This window comes from Thalia democratica, chromosome 4, assembly GCF_965202585.1.
Source record: "Thalia democratica chromosome 4, ktThaDemo2.hap1.1, whole genome shotgun sequence".
In the NCBI taxonomy this organism is placed as follows: domain Eukaryota; kingdom Metazoa; phylum Chordata; class Thaliacea; order Salpida; family Salpidae; genus Thalia; species Thalia democratica.
Genome location: NC_139168.1, coordinates 52,570,377 through 52,592,335, shown reverse-complemented (window position 1 = coordinate 52,592,335; position 21,959 = coordinate 52,570,377). Strand labels below are relative to the sequence as shown.

The window sequence follows — 21,959 nt, the reverse complement described above, 5'->3', positions numbered from 1 at the left end:
TATTTATCCATTTATTCTTGTATATGTTTATTTTCGAATATGGTTCTATATATTTCTTTTTTTCATTGTGTGTCATGTTTCAATGGCTCAGAATTCGATTTCTGAGTCCAATATTGCACAATAAACAATACAATAATAAATAATAATAGTGAATAAGTACTTGTTTTTAGCTTTTGTTATGGTTAGTATTATGTTTTAATTTATATGAACGCTGGTGCTTTTTAAAACGTTAATCAAAGCCTTTATCAAATTGAAAGATCATGTTGCATGTTTGTTACTCCCTTTGTTTCACAATTTTTAACTTTTTTAAACTTATTCTTGCGTGTTTTTAACTGTATACATTTTAATTAAAAAACCTTAATTACAAACACATTTAAAATTTAAAAGCTACTTGCTACTTTTTTTATACACTTATGCCATTTTTCGTAACATGTTTAAATTTAAATAAGACGAGACAACAAGTCTATTTAGTTATTGATAAAAACTGTTTTTTAATACTTCTTAAACTTCTATTGTTTAAGTTCTTGTTATAAAAGTTCTGAAACAAAAACTTCGTTTGTTACCACATTATTAATATTGTAACCTTTAAGTTTAACTTGAACAGCAAAAAGAACAAATAAAATATCAATTTTAATTCCTTGCTGATTAGTTTAATTAAAAGTTTTTGTATCGTAAAAATCCTTTAAAAACTTATGCAACGCAAATAAATACTTTTAAGATATTAATAAATAAAATTTAGTATTTTACAGCTTATTTAAAATTTATAACTAGTTTAAGTTCATAAGTTCATTCCTTCTATTTCTTAAAATACAAAAAAAAGTTATATAAATCAATATTAGTCAATTGTTTATCTGCTACCACGCTGTAGTCTGCAAGAAAGCACCAATTTTCAAAACTAGAAGACCAAGTCTTCAACAAGTTGCACGTCGTTAACTGCCGTTGCTATAGCTAAACTGCAGTGTTTGTACAGAAATTTGGTTGTTAAAATGGTCATAATAATTTCTTAAACTCAAATTTCAAACATAATTCTAGATGCTTTATTTCAAATCAGTCTAAAACTTTTTTTTGATTTTTTTGTTAAGTTTTTGGGTGAGGTAACTTAGGAATAAGAGTAAATATTTAATAAATTATACTTACTCAGAAAATATGCAAGTTTGTTACAGATTTGTAAGCTACCCAGATATAAGCATTTAAACTTAGTATACAAATTTTTAAAACCAGAAAATGTTTAGTTAGTAAATAATCATTAATTGCAATTTCTAAAAGTTTTTTATTTGCTTTTTTCGTAATTTTTTTGTCGGTTTGCAACAAGCGTACTTTTTATCCAATCATTTTAAGTCCAAACATTCCCTTAGATATGTATTTGATAAAAATATCCTAAAAATAGCCAATAATTTAAATAAACAACTTTTTCTGTGTACGTGTTTGCAATATCCATAGTTTTATGCGTTTTTTATACAAAAAAGTATAATATTTTAATTTGTAATGCAAAAAAAAAACGACTGTCGCTCAAAGCCGCGAGCTACTTTTTAACAAAAAGCATCCTATTAGAATGGTAAAAACAAAAGTATTTGTTGGAAAACTTAAACTTAGGCTCTTTATTTAGTTATTGCTGTTTAATAAAGCTCTTATATTGCTTCATTTATCATAATTCTGTTTAAAATAGTGTAATCATACTACTTACTATAAAAGTTTTGAAACAACTGCGGCCCTCAAAAGACTTTTTTTTGGAATGCGGCCTGCGACTTATAAGAGGAAAATCTAGAACAGAGCTAGAATAGTAAAGCTAAAACCTACGGCCAGCAAGGTACTTTTCAGGTAAATACATAATTTTCGAAAAAATAAAAATAAAGCTTTTGTGGTAAACCTTACGTTTAGGTTCTATAAATAGTAATTACCAGTTACTGGTGCTTAATTTTTTTTTAACCAGCATTTGACCCGTGGACCGTAGTTTGCCGACCCATTGTAATAGTTATAAAAATATTAAGTTTAGTAAAAGTAATAATAATAATTAATAATAATAATAATAATAATAATAATAATAATAATAATAATAATAATAATAATAATAATAATAATAATAATAATAATAATAATAATAATAATAATAATAATAATAATAATAATAATAATAATAATAATAATAATAATAATAATAATAATAATAATAATAATAATAATAATAATAATAATAATAATAATAATAATAATAATAATAATAATAATAATAATAATAATAATAATAATAATAATAATAATAATAATAATAATAATAATAATAATAATAATAATAATAATAATAATAATAATAATAATAATAATAATAATAATAATAATAATAATAATAATAATAATAATAATAATAATAATAATAATAATAATAATAATAATAATAATAATAATAATAATAATAATAATAATAATAATAATAATAATAATAATAATAATAATAATAATAATAATAATAATAATAATAATAATAATAATAATAATAATAATAATAATAATAATAATAATAATAATAATAATAATAATAATAATAATAATAATAATAATAATAATAATAATAATAATAATAATAATAATAATAATAATAATAATAATAATAATAATAATAATAATAATAATAATAATAATAATAATAATAATAATAATAATAATGATAATAATAATAATAATAATAATAATAATAATAATAATAATAATAATAATAATAATAATAATAATAATAATAATAATAATAATAATAATAATAATAATAATAATAATAATAATAATAATAATAATAATAATAATAATAATAATAATAATAATAATAATAATAATAATAATAATGATAATAATAATGATAATAATAATAATAGTAATAATAACGATAGTACTGCTAATAGTATTGTAGTTTCTGAACTTTTTATTTATTTTAAGTATAGTAACCTCTAGCATCTTTACGCACTCTCGTTTAGTTACGCATTTTAGAATTCTAAAAAATTCAAAAAATAAAAATTTAAACTTTTTTTTTAATATTGCACATAATAGGTTTATTGTATATTTTTAATATTAAAATATGTTTTCAAATGCTACCTTACCTCTCTATTTCTTTAGACTTTGTAAACTTATGTTCCTTGAACAATTGATAAACATTTAGTTATACCTCAGTATATCAGAAATTTGTTAATAATAACAGATTAATTTTTATACTTTTATTCAAAAGAAGAAATCCAATTACAGCACCAAATGCATATTTTTGTAAAAGGCTATAGAAACAAATTTTAATATAGACACTACACCATTTCTTAGTTGTAAACAAATGCTTAATTTTAAATTGAATTTGCTAAGTAGAATAGAATATAAATGTTAAGTATCAAATAAGTCACATATAAATCAAGATAAAGAAAAAATATACTTATTATTAAAATAAGTAAAATTTTTCTACAAGTATTATTGTTTTATATAAATTTAAATCCTTTTTTTTAAATATGTATATAGTTTTATCTTTTGTTTTCATATTTATAAATAAAGTAAACAAATTGATAAAAGTGGGAAAGCCATTATAGTAAGTATATTTGGTACCTCTCGTATCTTTACGATCTCTCGTATATTTACGCACTTTTACTGTGGGTGTGCGTAAATAAGAGAGAGGTTACTGTAATGTATTTAAATTTTGTTCATATATTTCAAAGTTCTAGTTCATTGAACACTAAATCGTTGTTTAAAAGTATAATAGATAGACATGATCTATAAAAAGACTTTTCGAATTAAGTACAAAAATCAAAAACTTTTCAGACATAAAATTTGAAATTATTTTTTCTAAATTAATGCCTTAGCCAAAATAACAACTTATATTATTTACTAAACTCTGAAATTTTTTAACTATACTTATTTAAACCTAATATAAATAAATGATTGTAATGTAATGAAATATACATTTTTTTTTATAATTTTAAAAGCGTGTGAATAAATACGGAGTTTTTCGTAAAAATAAAAACACTCGATAAGTTTTCTCAAAACAGTTTTACCAATTCCCAAAACAACATTAATATTCAAGGGAGTTAATTTCATTCCGACGCGTATATATCAGCGTTTGTATTTTAAATACACGTTAGTTGTTTTACTTACTTAAAGACGTTTCATTAACTTGTTTCGAAAATCAAGAAAACGTCTACATCGCGGAGTTAATGTTAGTATTCTTTATAACTTTACGATTGTTAATACTTTTGATAGATTTTATTTGTGTCGTGATTAAATAGTTTCTTTCTTCAGAACTAAGAATTATTATTTAAAATAAAGTAAATTGCAATTATTCAAAAAGTGTTTTATTTATAACTTAGAAATAAGTTTTGTAACTTATTACTGTAAGCTACTCGTAAGTAAAGCAGTAAGTTTAGTAAGTTACTGGAGACCACCTAGTTTAAACATAAACCAGCAGCATTAATATAGCTTATTTGGTAAAAGTGGAGACCACGCAGTGTCTATCAAGAACCTTATGTTTTCTGGTTAGGAATCTTTAAGCAGTCAACAGAAGAAATGCACACAAACAACAATGACGATCTCAATCTTAATATTTTTCATCAAACAGAGATGATGGAAGATGATGTTGAATTTTGTTAGTCAAACAGTATTCAACAACATTTTAAGAAATCAAACCAAGCTAAGCAGCTAACAACTGAAGAAGAGTTACCAAATTTGCAAAACAAAATTCAAAATTTGAATATTATATTAAACCATTATAGATCATCACATTACGAACGTGCGATGCTAGAAAAACGCGAACCTTTTTACGATAATTACGAAAGTAATGATACTAGTTTTGATAATTTTAGCGATGCATTAAAGGCGCAAAGACTGAGTAAAAACTTTAAAAGGTTAGACTTTGCGAGAAACCCTCGTGACACTTTAAGATACTTTGAGGAGGAAATGTTAAATGAAGGTATTTCTAGTAATACAAAAAAGTATAAGTTTTTAATAGGGTTTTAGCCGAAAGAAGAGTTGGCAGATTATTATAAAATGACAGAACGAGATGAAAGAAATTACAGTTCTTTAAGAAACTTTTTTATTAATAGGGACAATCACTAAGCTGAAATTTTAGATAAAGTTCTAGTTTGGAATGAGCGTACAAATTTTAATAAAATATTTTTTACAGCCGTAAGTTGGGCCAAAGGTCCAGAGCAGGTCAGAATTAAGTTTTTTCTTGCATACTAAATGCCCTTTTCGATCAAAGATAAGACTAGGGAACATTTTGATGAAAGCTTAGATGTCTTTAAAAGGAAAGGACAAGCCATATGGAATGCTTATAAAAAAATGCATTAATGCCTAAGCAAGTTAATTACGATAGACTACAGCAGTATGAGCAAGATCATTATAAGTCTAAAATAAATTACCATAAGCGAGTTCGTCCTAATAATCAACAACATTTTCATTTAAGAGATAATGGTATTGATAATAATTACAATTTTCGTCAACATAATCAAGATAGAGATAATTTTAAACCAAGAAAATCATACAATGGGAATAGTAGTAATAATTTTAACATAGCACAGTGTTTGTCATGTCATCAACACTTACATACAAAAACATCTAATACAACCAAAGAGTTTCAAACAGTCAAAGAAAAAGCTCAGGTAACCAAAAACACTATAGGAATTGGAGTAACTGGTCAAGTAGTATGGTTTAATGTTCGAAAAGGTTACGGTTTTGTTTATCGTAATGATCGGAACAGCAATATTTTTGTTCATTATACAGCTATTATAAAAACAACCCAAACAAAACTTTAAGGTCTCTTGCACAAGGAGAAAAAGTCCAGTTTGATATTGTCGGGTAAAATAACATGTCAGAAGCCGCAAACGTGACAGGTCCTAATGGTAAAACAGTTCAAGGGTCTAAGTACGCTGTAGATAAGAATTCAAACTACAATCAAAAATTTCAACAACAAATATTTAACTCAAACCATCATTCTAGTAACCTCCAACAGCAGAAAATAAAAGCTAGTAGAGCTTATAAGCAACATTTTTGCTTTTACAGCAAAACAAGGTAAACTTAGCAAAGAAAAACATCAGAAATAACAGCAGAAAAATATCAGTTACAATAAAAAGTATGATAGCGAGCCAAAACATCAGGTGCCAACAGTGCAGCTTAAAAGTTATAAACAAGACTCAGGCTATTACAATTTTTCAAAAACAAAATCAGAAACTAGTGTATCAAGCAACATATTACCTAAAGAGAAAAACAATTTGGCAGTATTTGATTCCTTTAACAAAAAAGAAATTATAACGCAGAAAAGAGAAGAGTCAGAATTACTAGTAGCAGGTCTAAAACTTTTAACATTTATCATAAAGCCCTTTTGACGATAAAATGTAAATATTTTCGCAAAACTAACAAATCAGACTTCAATAATGGTAAAAAATTGTAAATCTTTATCAACCTGAAAATCTTTTTAAATATTTTTTAAAGTCAAGTAATTTTTTTAAGAAGTTAAACTGAAAGAAACTATTAAGTGTATTTGATTTGTATTCTTTTCTGATAAAATTTCTGAGTTGTAAAATTTTATAGCTTTTTTACTTTTAATGATGTGTTATAAAGTATTTTATATTTTAAATTACAGTTAGTAACTGAACTACTAATTAAAAGCTACGACATAACAATTATACAATAAAAAAGTTAAATAAGCCTATTTTTATATTAAAATATTAGTAACTACATTTTTGTTTACAAAAAAAACTACCAGATTTTTTTGATCGTAAAATAGTCAAGTTCAAGTTTAAAGCTTTCAAATTCGACTCGTGATAAATTTTTCCTAAAAATTTTGAATTTAAAAGTACTTTCGACTCCCATTTAGTTTTGACTGTTAACGATCAGAAAAAAGCACTCGCTGAATTTTGTTTTTATAAATTTCTATAATGTATTAAGTATTTGGTCGCTTTAAAAAGAAATACTTTATTCTTAAATCTCCTAAAAGTTTGTTTGTGCATGAAAATAGTACTTATTGTTGTGTAAAGTATTTTACAGTTATAGTTTTTATAGTTAGTTAAAAATAGTTTTCTTTTCAGTGCATCTTTAAATGCTTAGAATTTTTTTGTTTTTTATAAAATAATGGGTTTTAAAGTAAATACTGACAGTTTCGTTATTGTCTTTTGGCATAGTAACATAGTAGTTTTTACTAAACTTTCTTGAAAGAATATCTCAACATTGTTTTTTTGAATCGCGTATTTTTTTACAATGAGTTATTTCAAATGAATACTACAATGATGGACAATGAAAAAATATTTTCTACATCAACAAGTGCATTTGATGAAAATTTGAAAACTTGAATTGAAGTTTAGAGAAGAACAAGCATTTTAAAAAACTTGTTCCTGCCCACAATTAACCACCGTAAAAGAAGCAGCTTGAGGACAAGAAGCACAAGGGACAAGAAGCCCGATAATAAGACGCCCGATGACAAGAAGTCTGATGACAAGAAGCCTGATTACAAGAAGCCGGAAGACAAGAAGGCCGGAGAGAATGATTAAAGATAGGTAAATGACTATCATTTTTACTTCGTCCTTATGTTATGTTTTATCTTAGTTGTTGTATAATATGTAATTTCTGATGTAATAGGTTTCTATTCTTACTTTTTTTGACCCGCGCTTTTAACACTTGTGTAAAAGTTTAAAGTTAAGTAGGATTTTAAGGATTTAAAATGTTTTTAACCAGGCTTTATTCACTAATTTTTAAAAATAAATCAAAAAGTGTAATGAAATATAAATTTCATTTTATAATTTTAAAAGCGTGTGAATAAATACGGAGTTTTTCGTAAAAATAAAAACACTCGATAAGTTTTCTCAAAACAGTTTTACCAATTCCCAAAACAACATTAATATTCAAGGGAGTTAATTTAAATACGCGTTAGTTGTTTTACTTACTTGAAGACGTTTCATTAACTTGTTTCGAGAATCAAGAAAACGTCTACATCGCGGAGTTGATGTTAGTATTTTATATAACTTTACGATTCTTAATACTTTTGATAGATTTTATTTGTGTCGTGATTTAATAGTTTCTTTCTTCAGAACTAAGAATTGTTATTTAAAATAAAATAAATTGCAATTATTCAAAGTGTGTTTTATTCATAACTTAGAAATAAGTTTTGTAACTTATTACTGTAAGCTACTCGTAAGTAAAGCAGTAAGTTTAGTAAGTTACTGGAGACCACCTAGTTTAAACATGAACCAGCCGCATTAATATAGCCTATTTATTTACATGATTAAACAAATTTAACATGCATCATAAGATTATACGACGAAAAAAAAACACAAAACAAATATCTTTCATAATTTGCTGAAATAACTGTCCAAGCGGTGAAGATTTAATTGTAGATAAAATGCAACTAGTTTTAAAAATAGTTTAAAACTAAAGTTAAAATTGAAAAAGAAAATAAACTACACATCTATTGTAAGAAAAAGTAATTAAAAGTTATTATTTTTTTTAATGAATTTAAAAATTATTAAAGTATCATTATGTGAAACTTTTTTTAAGGGACACTATTTAAAATTCACACCCTAGTAAATGTTAAACCTGTTTCAATGACAGTATGGATTTTTTTTTGAAAAATAGCACATTCTATAAATATACCAAAAGCATTATAAAAACTCACTGTTGAATTCGGATAAAGTTAGAAAATTAAAAATTTGATAAGAAAATCTTTTACTGCCGTATTTTAATTACTACTAAGTTATTAGTTTTATGCAGTTTATTAAAATTAAAAAAAAACTGAATACTGTACTATGATGAGAAGTTTTGATTGGTTAACATTTTCTTTTTAATTTCAAAATATTAGAATAGACATAGTATTTATCTTAAAATTTAACGTGTAAACAGTTTTTACAATACATGTGTGCACAAATTAGCAGCATAGTATTCCGTTTACTTCTTTATTTTTTTTCAATCTGAGTTGATTTTTCACCTGCATAGGGCAAAATCAAAAGAACTAGACTTTTCTCAGGAACATAAGATTTTGTGTAATTTAATCTGTAAATTTCAGTTTTAAAACTTAATCATTCAAAGGATTAGGATACCCGTTCTTTAATAGAATTTTTTATAACATTAAGTTCAATCTGAAAAACTTCTTGAGAAGATATTTTGTTAGCTCTGCGAAATAATGTTTTGATTAAACCATTTTTTTTGTCTTGCTACAAAAATATTGAAAATTTAAATATTGACCAGTGAACGAAGGTTATAATTATTTTATAAACTTTAATTTTTTATTTATTTAATTTTATTTTTTACTATCACTATTACCCCTAACCCTTACCCTCGGCCCGTAGGCTACTTTTTTTTAATTATTTTCGTTGTTATTATTATTTTTTAATTAATTTAATTTTTTTAATTAAAAACAAATTATACAGTAATCTTCCTTTATTCTACCAACATATGTTTCTGTGTGTCAACGAATCAACACACTTCAACTGGGTTCTGTAAAAAAATAATTACTGTAATGAGAGAATAGAAGCATAGAATAAAGTAGGTGTATATATGTTTTCATTAAAATAAGATATATTCTACAGATAATAGTTATTAATAGGTGAAATACTTAATATTAAATCCGACTGTTGTAAAACTATATGATATTTGTAATTATTAAGTCTAAAATAAATGAGTAAGCTAAATTACACAACAGAACATAATATAAACAAACAACTTACGTTAATAGGAAAGATAACTAAATCAAAATTTACTGTCGTTAACTAACGAAAAAATTACATTTGTTACAACTAATAATTACGTCACAATGTAAATGAGGCCATTTAAACTATTCAATTTGTATTGCAAGAACGTTAATTTTGTTTTTATGTAATCTATTTAGAACAAAAATAAAACATTAACCATTAGTCAGTAAATCAATAAAATTTAATAAAACTTAACGACGCTGAAGGCAATAAAAGTCACAGAAACTCGGTGTAACATGTATATTATATATTGAAAGTTAGTAATGATTGAATCAAAGTTATATAGAATTAGGAAGCAGATTTAGTTCAAATGTAAAATTCAAAAAGTGAAAAATGAAAAAATTAAACTTTAAGGAAAAAAATTAAACTTTAAGGAAAAAACAAAACACAAAAAACATAATTATTAGTAGGCTTACAATGTACTGACCGATAATTAATTTACAGCGACATACATAAAATCATAATGACCTGAATTAAATATATATAGTATTTTATAATTAATAAAATAATTAAATGGTAAAGTAGGAGTCGGCTGTTTAATTTAAATATCCCATACAGATATTTTATATATTTAATAAGTAAATTGTGTTATATGTGAAAGTTAAAATGTAAAACAACAAGGTGGTCATATGCTAAGTATAAACCTGCAGTAAAAAACCTACTAGCTCTCTTGGGCGTAGTAGGTAAAAAAGCACGGTTTATCTGTGATTTGAATACAGGCTTCCAATTAAACTTGGAACTTAACATATAAAGGTGTGAAGAATTATAGTCGGAGGGTAAAGTGAATATATGAAATTTCAATTTTTTTTAATTACTATATTTTTATCTCCTAACCCTTATCCTCGGTCGGTAGCTTTTTTTTTAAATACAGTAGACTACCGCTTAAGTACGCAAAATGAACCCGACTAAAAAGTGCGTACTTAGCACGGGTAGTGCGTACTTTTTGACGACATAGTATATTTTTGAAATTTAGTTGTTTTTTTTTTTCTTACATCTAGCCACTAAATAATTAAGCCAAATAAGCAAGTCTTTTTATTTAAAAACATTTAATACATAGTTCTAATCTGAAAATTTTTTAATAAATTTTAAAATGATTTAATTTTTCTATAAAAAGTTTCTACATAATTAATAAATACATTAATATAGAAAGTCAATGTCTGTCATTGATATAAAAAAGAATAAGTAAGCCATATTTTCCATATTTTGTTTTGTTAGAGGAAAAGTACAAAACTACATTGTGTTTACCAAACATTTTCTAAACTACAATGTGTGTACATTTAAATTAAATTATGACTTAAATATGTTGTATTCGTAGGTTTTTTTAACTTTGTCATCTAGATTTATTTATTTTATAGCATTACAGCTCGAATATCATTGTTCTTTTCACTTTTCTGCAACCACTACATAAGTATTTAGTTTATTAACATTTAATAACAGAACTGTCACAATCTCAGAGAAAAAAATTATAAAAAATATATAAAAAAATTACAATTTTTTTTTGTCTTTCTCAATAAGTGCGTATTTTAGGCGGGATGCGTACCGAAAAAAGTGCGTACTTAAGCAGTAGTCTACTGTATTGTATATTTTTTTTAATGATAATTATCATTAGTTTTTTTTTTACCATCACTGTTACCCCTAACCCTTATCTTTGGTCAGTAACTGTTTTTCTTTTTTATTATGTTTTTTTTTTTTTTCTGTTTTTTTTTACTCTCGTGCAAAAATGTAACTCGTGCAAAATTGACCCTTGGTGCAAAATCGTCTTCGTGCAATTTTGTTACCTTGTGCAATTTTGTGCCCTCGTGCGAATTTGGCTTTATGCAATTTTGTGCACTCGTGCATTTTGTTCTCGTGCAATTTTGTCCCCTCGTGCAATTTATTAACCTCGTGCAATTTTGTTTTCGTGCAATTTAGACCTGTTCCCCAAATATCAACCACCTCATTTAAAGATACATTTGTAAATAAGCTTTTCACATCAAAAGAGTAAAAAAAAAGTATCATTAGCTTTTCGATGTTTTAATTCATATACGAATTCAAAGAAGTCTTTCACAATAAATGTTGAAAAATATTTTAAAACTGGTCCTAACAAACTATTTAAACACATTGCCAACTCGTGATGCCAAGATCAAATAGAGAGTATAGGCGTAAGTAAGACGTAGATCAATTTTATATAATTCTGTTTAACCATATAAACAAATCTTATAAAATTTACTGATCTAGTTAAATTATAATTTTCTTGTGGTAATTTTTTGGTTTTAACGAGTCCTTTTAGTGTTCTAAAGATTTTATTTTCTAACTTAATTGTTGTTAAATTATCTTTCAAAGGTCCTAATTCTTAAAACTGCGTCTCATCAGTTATAATTTTCAACATTTTATGAATATAGTTATCCTTATTAAGAATTTCAACTCCTGATCCTTTATCTGGTTTGGAAATAACAATTTGTTTAAATTTTGAGCTTTAACTTTCAACAGTCTATGTAAAACTTTATCAATTGCAAACCTTGTGTTTACTATAGTATTTCTATTTTATTGCAACTAATTTCAATGTAAGTCTTGTTTACTACTATTTTAACTTATTAATTATTATTATTTTTTTAGTCTATAGTATCTATAAAATTCTTAAAAATGTAACATAACTATTTATTTTTTACTTAAGTTTAACATCGTTAATTTTTATTTTTTGTTGTTGTTAAACCACAAGTTAAGTTTTTAAACTTTAAGTTTAATACTTTGGTTTTTATTTTGTTTCATTTAATATTTTTACATAACTTTCATTTATTTTGTTCTAAACTTTTTTCAGATTTGTTTATAACAACTGATTATCTCCTATATGCCAATATATGAGTGAAACATTGTTTTGTTGATAATAAACTGTAAAAAAAAATAAGAGATCTGTTTAATACCTTTAATGTTAGCCAAATTATTTCTCATTTCTTTGGTGTTAAAATTTTGTTCTAGTTTAAGTTTACAAAAATTGTGTGCAACTGAGAATAAGTTTTATTTTAATGTAATTACATCTTGTTTAGAGCAAGGTTTAGGTTTCAATAGCTGATTTAAATATTTGTCAAAGCCTAAATAAGTAGCAACTTTGTCAAACTTTTTATTTAAAAGTAAAAAATTCATTTCATAGCTTAAAGAAACCTATTCCTTTTTATCAAATTAAAATCTATTTCTTTTCATTCAAAGTCAAGTCTAAATTTTACATTTTTAGTTGTATGTAAAATAAATAACTAGAAATAAAAAAACTTTTTACTGGGTAAGAAAATAATATTAATATGAAAATGAACATCGCTGACCAAAGAGTTTTGCTTTGCGGTTTGCAAATGGTTTGCAGGCCGTAGTTTTCCGACAACTGGTTCAAATTTTGCATCTAGATTCACGTTACGTTACACTCACTGATTCAATCTATAATTTATTAAACGACAATAAAAAAGAAGCTCAAAGTATTTAGCTCTAGGACCTGGTGCACGAAGAAAATTTTAGTTATCGAGTGGATCTAACAACAAAAACCTTTTAACCTCTTGTCCAGGACAAACCATTAGGACGCAAGTTATTAATAAAATCGTTATGAAAAATTTACTTAATGAAAACCTTAATATTCTTATACGGATCTTTAAAAAAAATTTTTTAAAACTCACAAAATAGTTTAGGTAGATTTCAAAGTATATTTTACATTTTATTTATCATTTCAAATGGTTTTCAAGAGTAACCAAGTCTCTGCAAGTATTATTTTTTAAATATTTTAGTTTCAAAAACTAATAAATTTCTCATGCTTTTAGCTATAAAAATGTTTTGTTTATTATAAAAACTTACTTTTGTTAAAAAAATAAAACAAACATAGATTACGAATTAACTTGAATACAGGGTCCCTGTTGAAGCCTAAAAACTGAAGTTCTTATGTAAAGTCCAAATTGTAACTTTATATATATTCTATAACTAGTCTAATTTTTTTGCAATTATTACAAACTTAAAAAATAAAAGTAGAAAGTGTTAAATTATATACAGTAATGCAGAACCAGATTTAATTTTGAACATTATTTATTCATTTGAAAGTCTATGCGTCAACCACATTGATAAAAATGTTTTGTGTTCAGAGTTGTTTGTTACAACTTTCTGTTTAAAATGTATTGTACAAAAACCAATTGAAGTTCCTATTTTGTTATTAATATATGTTAGTGGAAATGTTTTAACCAATAGAAAATTGTAAAATGATAATGTTAATAGCACCAACTTTCACAGGTCAGTCTTATAATTTATAGGTTGTTTAGATAATTACTCTACTTTATAAATATCCTATCTTAAATTTCTACCTTAAAAAAAAAATCTTAGAGAAAATATGATTTTAAAAAAATAAATTAGTAATATATATTAAGAAAAGAAATTAAATACATTGATCTCAAAAAGATTGGTTTAAATATTTTTGATATATAGAATTTATACTATGGGTTATTTTAAAAGTAGAAATAAACTCAAAACCTTATTCACAATTGCTAAAAACCTGAAAAATCTTGAAGTTGATTATTTAGGCCAAAAATAACTGGAAAAACCTGGAATTTGAAAATTTTTGAAAAAATTCTATAACTATAACTATAATCTTTTAAATATCTTTTCAATGTCATTATACTATTTAACACAGATTTTACCTTAAACTTAATTTAAACTAAAAATAAACCCTAAAGCTTGTAATTTAAAATATCTGGAGAAAGTTTGCCAAAATCATTTGGCAACCCTGCTTATTTGACTAAATATATTGTCAAATCTACCAGGAAATAAAGTTATTTACTGCACATCAAAAGTTTTTATTTACATTGAAAGTATTTATCAAAAGTGAGTTTGAGTATAAGTGTTTGAAATTCATTTATGGTATAGTTGTTATATATATATATATAGTTTATTGAACAACAAAATAGACACTCAAAATATTTGGTCCTAAGATCTGGTGCACAAAAAAACCTTTTGGTTATTGAGCTGCATACCATGGATATCTTTTAATGTCTTGTCCAGAACACAGTTGGTTACTGTGAGGAGTAGATGAGTTGCAGCAGTTGTTTTACAGGTACATTGTAAAATAAGATTGTTAAGACAAAATTTAACATACAGAACTCCCTTTATACAACACGGTATGTAGACAAGGTTACTTATAAACTTTGAATCCTGAAAAAAACCATGAATTAGATTATTCTGTCTATAAAGCTTGGAAAACCTCAAACTGATGTAGACTTATAAAAGTCTGATCAGACCTGGGGTTTTCAACAAAAGTCACCTTATTCTCAAATTAGTGTTATTTTATTGAGTATTAAGGGGATAGGGGGGTAAGCACCATTTTTTGGTTTTTGATCTTATGTTATATAGTTTTTACTAAGGTACAAGATGCTTTTTACTGATTTTAAAAATTCAAAAATTTTTTTGAGATAGCTGGTCAAAGTTAGCGGCAACAATAGGTTCCTTACGGGAGGTGCAAACTAAAACAACAAATAACTAGAAATCACTAAAAATCTATCATAGCCTATGTTTTTAGAGATAACCACCTCAAACTTTCAGGATATGTTGCTTGCAATATTTAAAAAATTCTGTACTAACAGAGTTTAAAAAAATAAAAATTATGATAAAAAAAAAAAAAAAAATTTTTTTGTTAATTTTATTATAATTTTTTTAAATTATTTATTGAAATTTCCTTCTAACAGAATTTTTTAAATATTGCAAGGAAAATTTCCTGAACATTTGATGTGTTTATCTCAAAAAGCGTAGGAGAAGATAGATTTTTAGTGAAATAGTCTTTTTTTGCTGTTTTAGTTTGTGCTTCCCATAAGGAACTCATTGTTGCCTTCAATTTTGAAATGCTATTTCTAAAAAACTGTTTTGAATTTTTTAAGTTAGTAAAATGCATCTTGTAGCTTAGTTAAAACTCCATCAAATATAATCAAATTGTAAAAAAAAGTGGTTTACTGTTCCCACTTATGCCATTAATAGGGTTGCCACACCACAGGTCAACTCAGGCTAGTAAAGTTTTTGAAAATTCTCAAGCCGACTCAAACTTGTTAAAAGTTTTTTTTTGAAAACTCTGAATGATACTCATATTTTGGCCTAGTTTCTTAATAAATAAATGCCTTTTTTTTCTAGATGATAACAAGTTCTTAAAATAATTTTATCTTATTTATAAATATTTAAGCTTGATAACACAGTAGTTATTTAGTTGGTTTTAATAACTTATTTTAAAACTTATTATAACCTTATGCTGACTAAGGCTTAATTTTTTCTAAATCAAGCTAGATTTAGGTCACTCAGCTATTATTTTACCAAGAAAAAATATGTGCACAGTAAATGACTGAAGAAATATTTTGTTTCAAGTAAATACATATTTAACAAAAAAAAATATTGATAATGGTAGTTGTTACTTAACCAAATTAATTTATGATTCAGGTTTGCCACACAGTTATAATACTCAGACACTCAATATATTTTTAAGTTTTTTGAAAATTTCAGGATGGTTCAGTATAACTCAGGATAACTCAGTATATTTCGAATTATATTTTAAACTCAGGCTGACTCTGGATAGTTTTGTTTTTTAATAGAAATATCAGAAAAGTTTTTTTTTTAAATCTCAGGTCAGTTTTTTATGGATTTTGAAATAGATTTAATCAACTTAGTTTCAATATATTTTATGTAATTTTGTAAAAGAACTTTGTTTTTAAAACTTATTTAAAAAAACTCAGGTTGGCTGAGGACAGTTTTAGGTCACTAAGGAAAGTTTATTTTTGACTAAAGAGTGTGGCAACCCTGATAATTATATATTATTAATAAAATTTTTGAAAAAATCTCAGTTAAAAATATGCTTTTAATCATAGCTTCTAGCTAATAAAATATATTTCTAAAGTTATCATCAATTTTTGTCTTCCTGCTAAGTTAAAAAAAAAAATTTAGTTGGAAACCTGCTAATGTGAATTATTTTTCTACATTTGTATGTTTATAGTTAACATCACATGATTAGCTTGATCACATAAACTATCATAGCTTAAAAGTGTAAAAAAAGGATATGAAAATATTTAGCTAAAAAGTGCGAAAAAATCTGCTTCAATAATGTCACTGTAGTGTATGACAATGTTGGGTTGAATTTCCTAAATATTAACTTAAATAAACTCGTAGTACTACAACAGAAACTGCTCAGTTTGAACCTGCGCACAATACCGTTTAATCAAGTCTGAGAACAGCAGAACAGCTTACCGACCAAGGGTAAGTTTTAGGGGTCACAGTGATTTGAAAAAAAATAAGATAAAAAAGGCACAAAAACTTTGTGCAGATAGTAATTGTGAGTATACCACTGAAAATACTACAATAAAATAACTTTCTATCAATATATGGTTGTAAGTAGAAGGGTTAAAATTGTAAATATAGGGTCCACCTTTTTTAAAAGGTTGATTGAATTTAGTAGTTTTAACTTAGCTAACAGAAATTTTAATCTCTTAAGGGCATAGGGGGATCCACCTTGATTTTTACAAGTTGATCTTATTTTATAGAGTTTTGTCTGAGCTATCAGAAGTTTTGAATTGCTTGAAAAAATTCTAAGTATTTTTTGAGATATGAGCGGTCAAAGTTAATGACCTTAATAGGTTCCTAATGGAAGGGGCAAACTAAAAACACAAAAAAAGACCATTTCACTAAAAATCTATCTCCTTCATTTTTTAAGCAATCTTAATCAAATTTTCACAGAAAGTGTATTATTAAATTTGAAAAGATTGAATGCAGGAATTTTTTTAATTTTGACAAATAAAAATTTGCAAGAAAATTTACAATGATGAATTTGGGGTCCATATGTTTGTATTGGAAACAAAATATAAAAACTACCATATTTCAAAGTTTGATTTAAGTTTTAAAAACCATTAAAGTTGCTTGTAACCTATACTTTAAACTTAAATATAATAATCAATTTTAATTAAAAAATGTTGGATCCCCTTAAGGCTTTAAATAAAAGTTTAGGTCAGAATTGTTTCTGTATGTGCTTGCCTACTAGTAAGTTATATATTTAAAAGATTAACACTTTACTATGGGTGTCACATACTTAATTCAGGCCATAGAAAGAGAGAAAAAACTTTTTTTTATATAGTTAATTTGACAATATTAACTAAGCTATTCAGTTGCTATTTACTTTTTCTAAATTTCAATTCTTTATTAAAATATAAGCAATCTAGGTTAGAGAATTTTTTAGATTCTTTAAAGAAAGAACAGTCTACAAAGGCAAAAATTGACAATTTTACTTAAACATCTTTTCCCTTTTCCAGTTTATGAGCAATTATTTTTAGTTTTTCTCATTCAAGTCTGAATTCAATAATAATTTTTATTTGTAGTAGACAGATCTCTTAAATTATTTTATTTTGTTAAATAAGCAAAAAAAATCTTTTACTTTATCAAATAATTTTTATTTAAAAAAGTTTGCTCTGAACAAGATGTTTAAAATATCAAAAAAAAATACATTTTCTATAATTTTAAAGCAAAGTGCGTTAAAATTGTAGAAAATCAGTTTTCAAAAAAACTTTCATGTAAAATATATTTCAAATTTTAAAACTCTTATTAGTTTTTTAAATAGTATCTTAAGATGTGTACTTCACGCTTACAAATAATTTCAAATGATTTTTTTCTAAAACAAAATGTTGGACCCTCACCATGAACTTGACAGACACGAAACTAATTATTAAAAGTAAAAATAAAAGAAACTTGCAAAAAAAAAAAAAAAACACATAAATAATATTTTTGTTAACACCTTACATGATATAACAAAGATGGCTAATAATAAAGTTCTTTCCCACAAAAGATACAAATAAGGTTCATATTTAACAATTAGCTTGGTTAAGTGTTTCTGGTTGTATAAGTGAATAACTGTGCTTGTCAACTTCTATACAACCTTTTAATTTCAAAAAGATAATGTCTATTTTATATCAATTCCAGGAAAATTACTCTTATTGTCTGGGTTCTTTTATTATCAAGGAGTCCTGGAAAAACCTGGAATTTGAGTAGAAAAAAAACCTGGAAAAACATGTAATTTTTAACAAAAACCACTAAAAAAAACTTAAGTTTAAAAGAAATTTTACATGAATAATGATAAAGTTTTGATTATGTACAAAACATCTATCATGTACAATAACATTTTTTTTGTTATCATTTAGAATTTTATTTATCATAAAACACTTGAGGTAGAATTACAGTATTTTTCAACATTTTATACTACTAGCAAAGATTTTTACCTTCAAGTTAACTTTTTACTATAAATGTAATAAAAAACTTCCACTTTCAAAAATCTGGAAAAAATTTAGGAATCCTGGAAAACAAACCTTAAGTAACCATATAAAAAAATATACATGGTTGCCACACACTCAGGACACTCAAGATATCTCAGGATATTTTTGAAATTTTGAAAACCTCCAAAAGGCTCAAGACAGCATAGGATAACTTGAAATATTATGATTTTTTTTTAAACTCAAGACAGTTTTGTTTTTTTATAAAAAACTTGGGATACTTTTGAAATTTTTAAAACCTTATGATGACACATGGCAGCTCAGAATAACTCAAAATATTTTGAATTCTTTTTAAAACTCAGGCTAACTCTTTTAGATTTGAAAAATCCCATGATGACTCTGGAGAGTTTTTGGTCACTCAAGAGAGTTTTTTTGACTCTAAGAGTAGCAACCGTGAATAACAGTAATATAAGTTAAACTGTTTCAGGTGTGCAGTGCATTTTATGAAGTTAGGTTTTATTTGAACATTATTGAAATATGAAGTGATAATCCTATTTAGTAGTTTGTAAATTCTAGTTATGGAAACAAGTTGAAGTATTATTATTAAAAAGATTTAACCCAGCCTGCCAAGATTGTAATATTTTCTAAAAAAGTCTGCGCCTTCTAGTAGATGAAATTAGTTAAAACAGTAGTGATTTTTTTACCTGAAACTTAATTTCAACCCTGCAGAGTGGCATAAAAACCTGGAGTCCTCAAAAAACCTGGTATTTTTCAGTTTAGCTAAAAATAACTGGAAAAAGCTGGAATTTGATAAATTCTAATAAAAAATGCTGGAGAACCCTAAAGTTTTGAACAAAATCACTAAAAAACCTGGAATTTTAAACACTTTTTACATGTAGGGTAATACAATTTTGATTGGAGACAAAAAATTTTTGTCATCATCATTAAAAATTTTTATTATTAAAAAACATATTTAAAGAAGCTTAACAATATCTTAAAAATGTTGTACTATTTAACACAGTGTTTTACTTATAACTTAATTTTAAACCAAAAATAGCCCTTGAAACGTGTCTTCTAACCTGGAAGAAATACAGAAAACCTGGATGAAATTTCTAGAAAAAGTTGGCCAAACTTTGTGCCTTCCATTAGGTATTTTGAGCATACCAACTTAGATCGCTTATATCTCAAAATTTACTTGATATTTTTTAAGGGGTTAAAATAGTCTGATAGCTCAGATAAAACTATAAGTAAGATAAATTGGTAAAAATAAAAGTTGAATCCCTATACCCTTTATTGTAAAGTTATTATGGTTTGAACCATTCTAGGAATTATAAAATACTTATGGTTAAGTAATACAATTTCACAACTAAGTTTAAGCTAAAAGCAATTTTAAGTATGAAAATAATACAAAATGCTAGAATAGTTTAAATCACTGAGAAACATAAATAAATGTGATGTTGTGTAAGATATTGTTATATATGCACCTAACCTTTTTTCATGTTAGATACCTCAACATTTTTACAGTAAACCAAATTTGTAAATAAAAAAATGCAAAGTATAAGAGGACATCCACATATGGTGCCTCAACAACAAACTGTTGTATCAAGGTTGTACCAAAGTGTAATTGATGATGTTTGTACAAACACTCGGGAAATATTTCTTGATGAAGGAGTTGATGAAAGTACAATTCAAGCATTTAAAAAGACTTGGGAAGAAAAAGTCATGAGCTCGAAAGCAGTTTCAAATCATCAAATTCAAAACCAGGGTGTATATATGCTGCAACAAGGAAGATCAGCCACTCCAATGCTCCTTAAAAATGGTGTTACACAACAACTGCTCCAATATTCACAACATACTCCTTTACTTTCAAGAGCTGCACATCAGGCTCAAGCAGCTTTACCTGCAGGCATAATGTTTCAAGCTGGTGATAGTAGACCACAAAAATTTCAAGTAGCTCATGTAAGCAGACCTGGACAATTAGTTGGTAGCCAGCAAATTGTCTCATCAAACAATGTGTCTGCAACTTCATCTAATAAGGTATTACAAATTGATGGAAGTACTGACTGCCCTGAAGAAGTTGACATAAAATGTCAAGCTAGTCCTTCAAACTTAATGGTAAAATCAATTCATAATAAACTAGTGAATAAATCAAACAAAAAAAAGCTGTCTCGTAAAAAACGCATAAAGATTGTATTACAGTTTGATGGTGAAAATGATGATTCTTCTGAAGATGAGGAAGAAGAAGAAGAGGATGATGATGAAGAGGATGACGATGAAAGTGACAATGAAAGTGATAATGAAAATGGAGAAAATGATAATACAAATAAAACTTTAAAAAATGAAGACAAAGAGTTGTGCAGTGATGATGATGTATCTTCTGAGGAAGACCCAACCGAGCTATTTGATACAGACAATGTTGTTGTATGCCAGTATGACAAAATTCATCGCACAAAAAGTAGATGGAAATTTAACTTAAAAGTTGGCATCATGAGTCTTAATGGGCGAGATCATGTTTTCCAAAAGGCAGTTGGAGAAGCCAATTGGTAAAGTTAGATGATACGTTAGATTATTTTCAGAGGTTGTATATGATGTAATACCAACATGAAATATACAACATGTTACCATTTGATAACGTTTAACGATGTTAATTTCAAGAAGTAGAATTGAAAAGATAGTAATTAAATACTTCATTGATTAACATTACTTAGATTTTTGAACTTTGTTATTTTTGTTAAAAGTTAAAAACTGAGCAGTAAAAAAAATAAGTTTGAAAAGTTTTTGTTTCAAGTAAATTTTGAGTAAGGACAACCATGATTTTCCATTATGTTGAACATTTCTTGTTTGGTGTTTATATATTATAAAACTATGTTGTTATAAATATTTATGTACAACTTTATTTTCTTAGCAGCTTTCTTGATGTATTAACATTTCCGGTTAAAAAAAGATTTTATTAGTAAAAAATTTCATCTGAACCATATTCTGATGCTATATGATATCTAATAAATGTTAAACTTTTCATTGAAAAAAAATTCAACTTGTT

The 21,959-nt window shown here is 25.5% G+C and overlaps 1 protein-coding gene across 1 annotated transcript; it reads left to right on the top strand.

Annotated features, from left to right (window-relative positions):
- Nucleotides 1-20,427: 20,427 nt before the first annotated feature.
- On the top strand, nucleotides 20,428-21,466 carry LOC145835280 (transcription initiation factor IIA subunit 1-like). Its single transcript, XM_082942851.1, has one exon. It carries the CDS (start codon nucleotides 20,468-20,470, stop codon nucleotides 21,464-21,466), a length of 999 nt encoding a protein of 332 aa, XP_082798977.1. The 5' UTR covers nucleotides 20,428-20,467.
- Nucleotides 21,467-21,959: the final 493 nt, after the last annotated feature.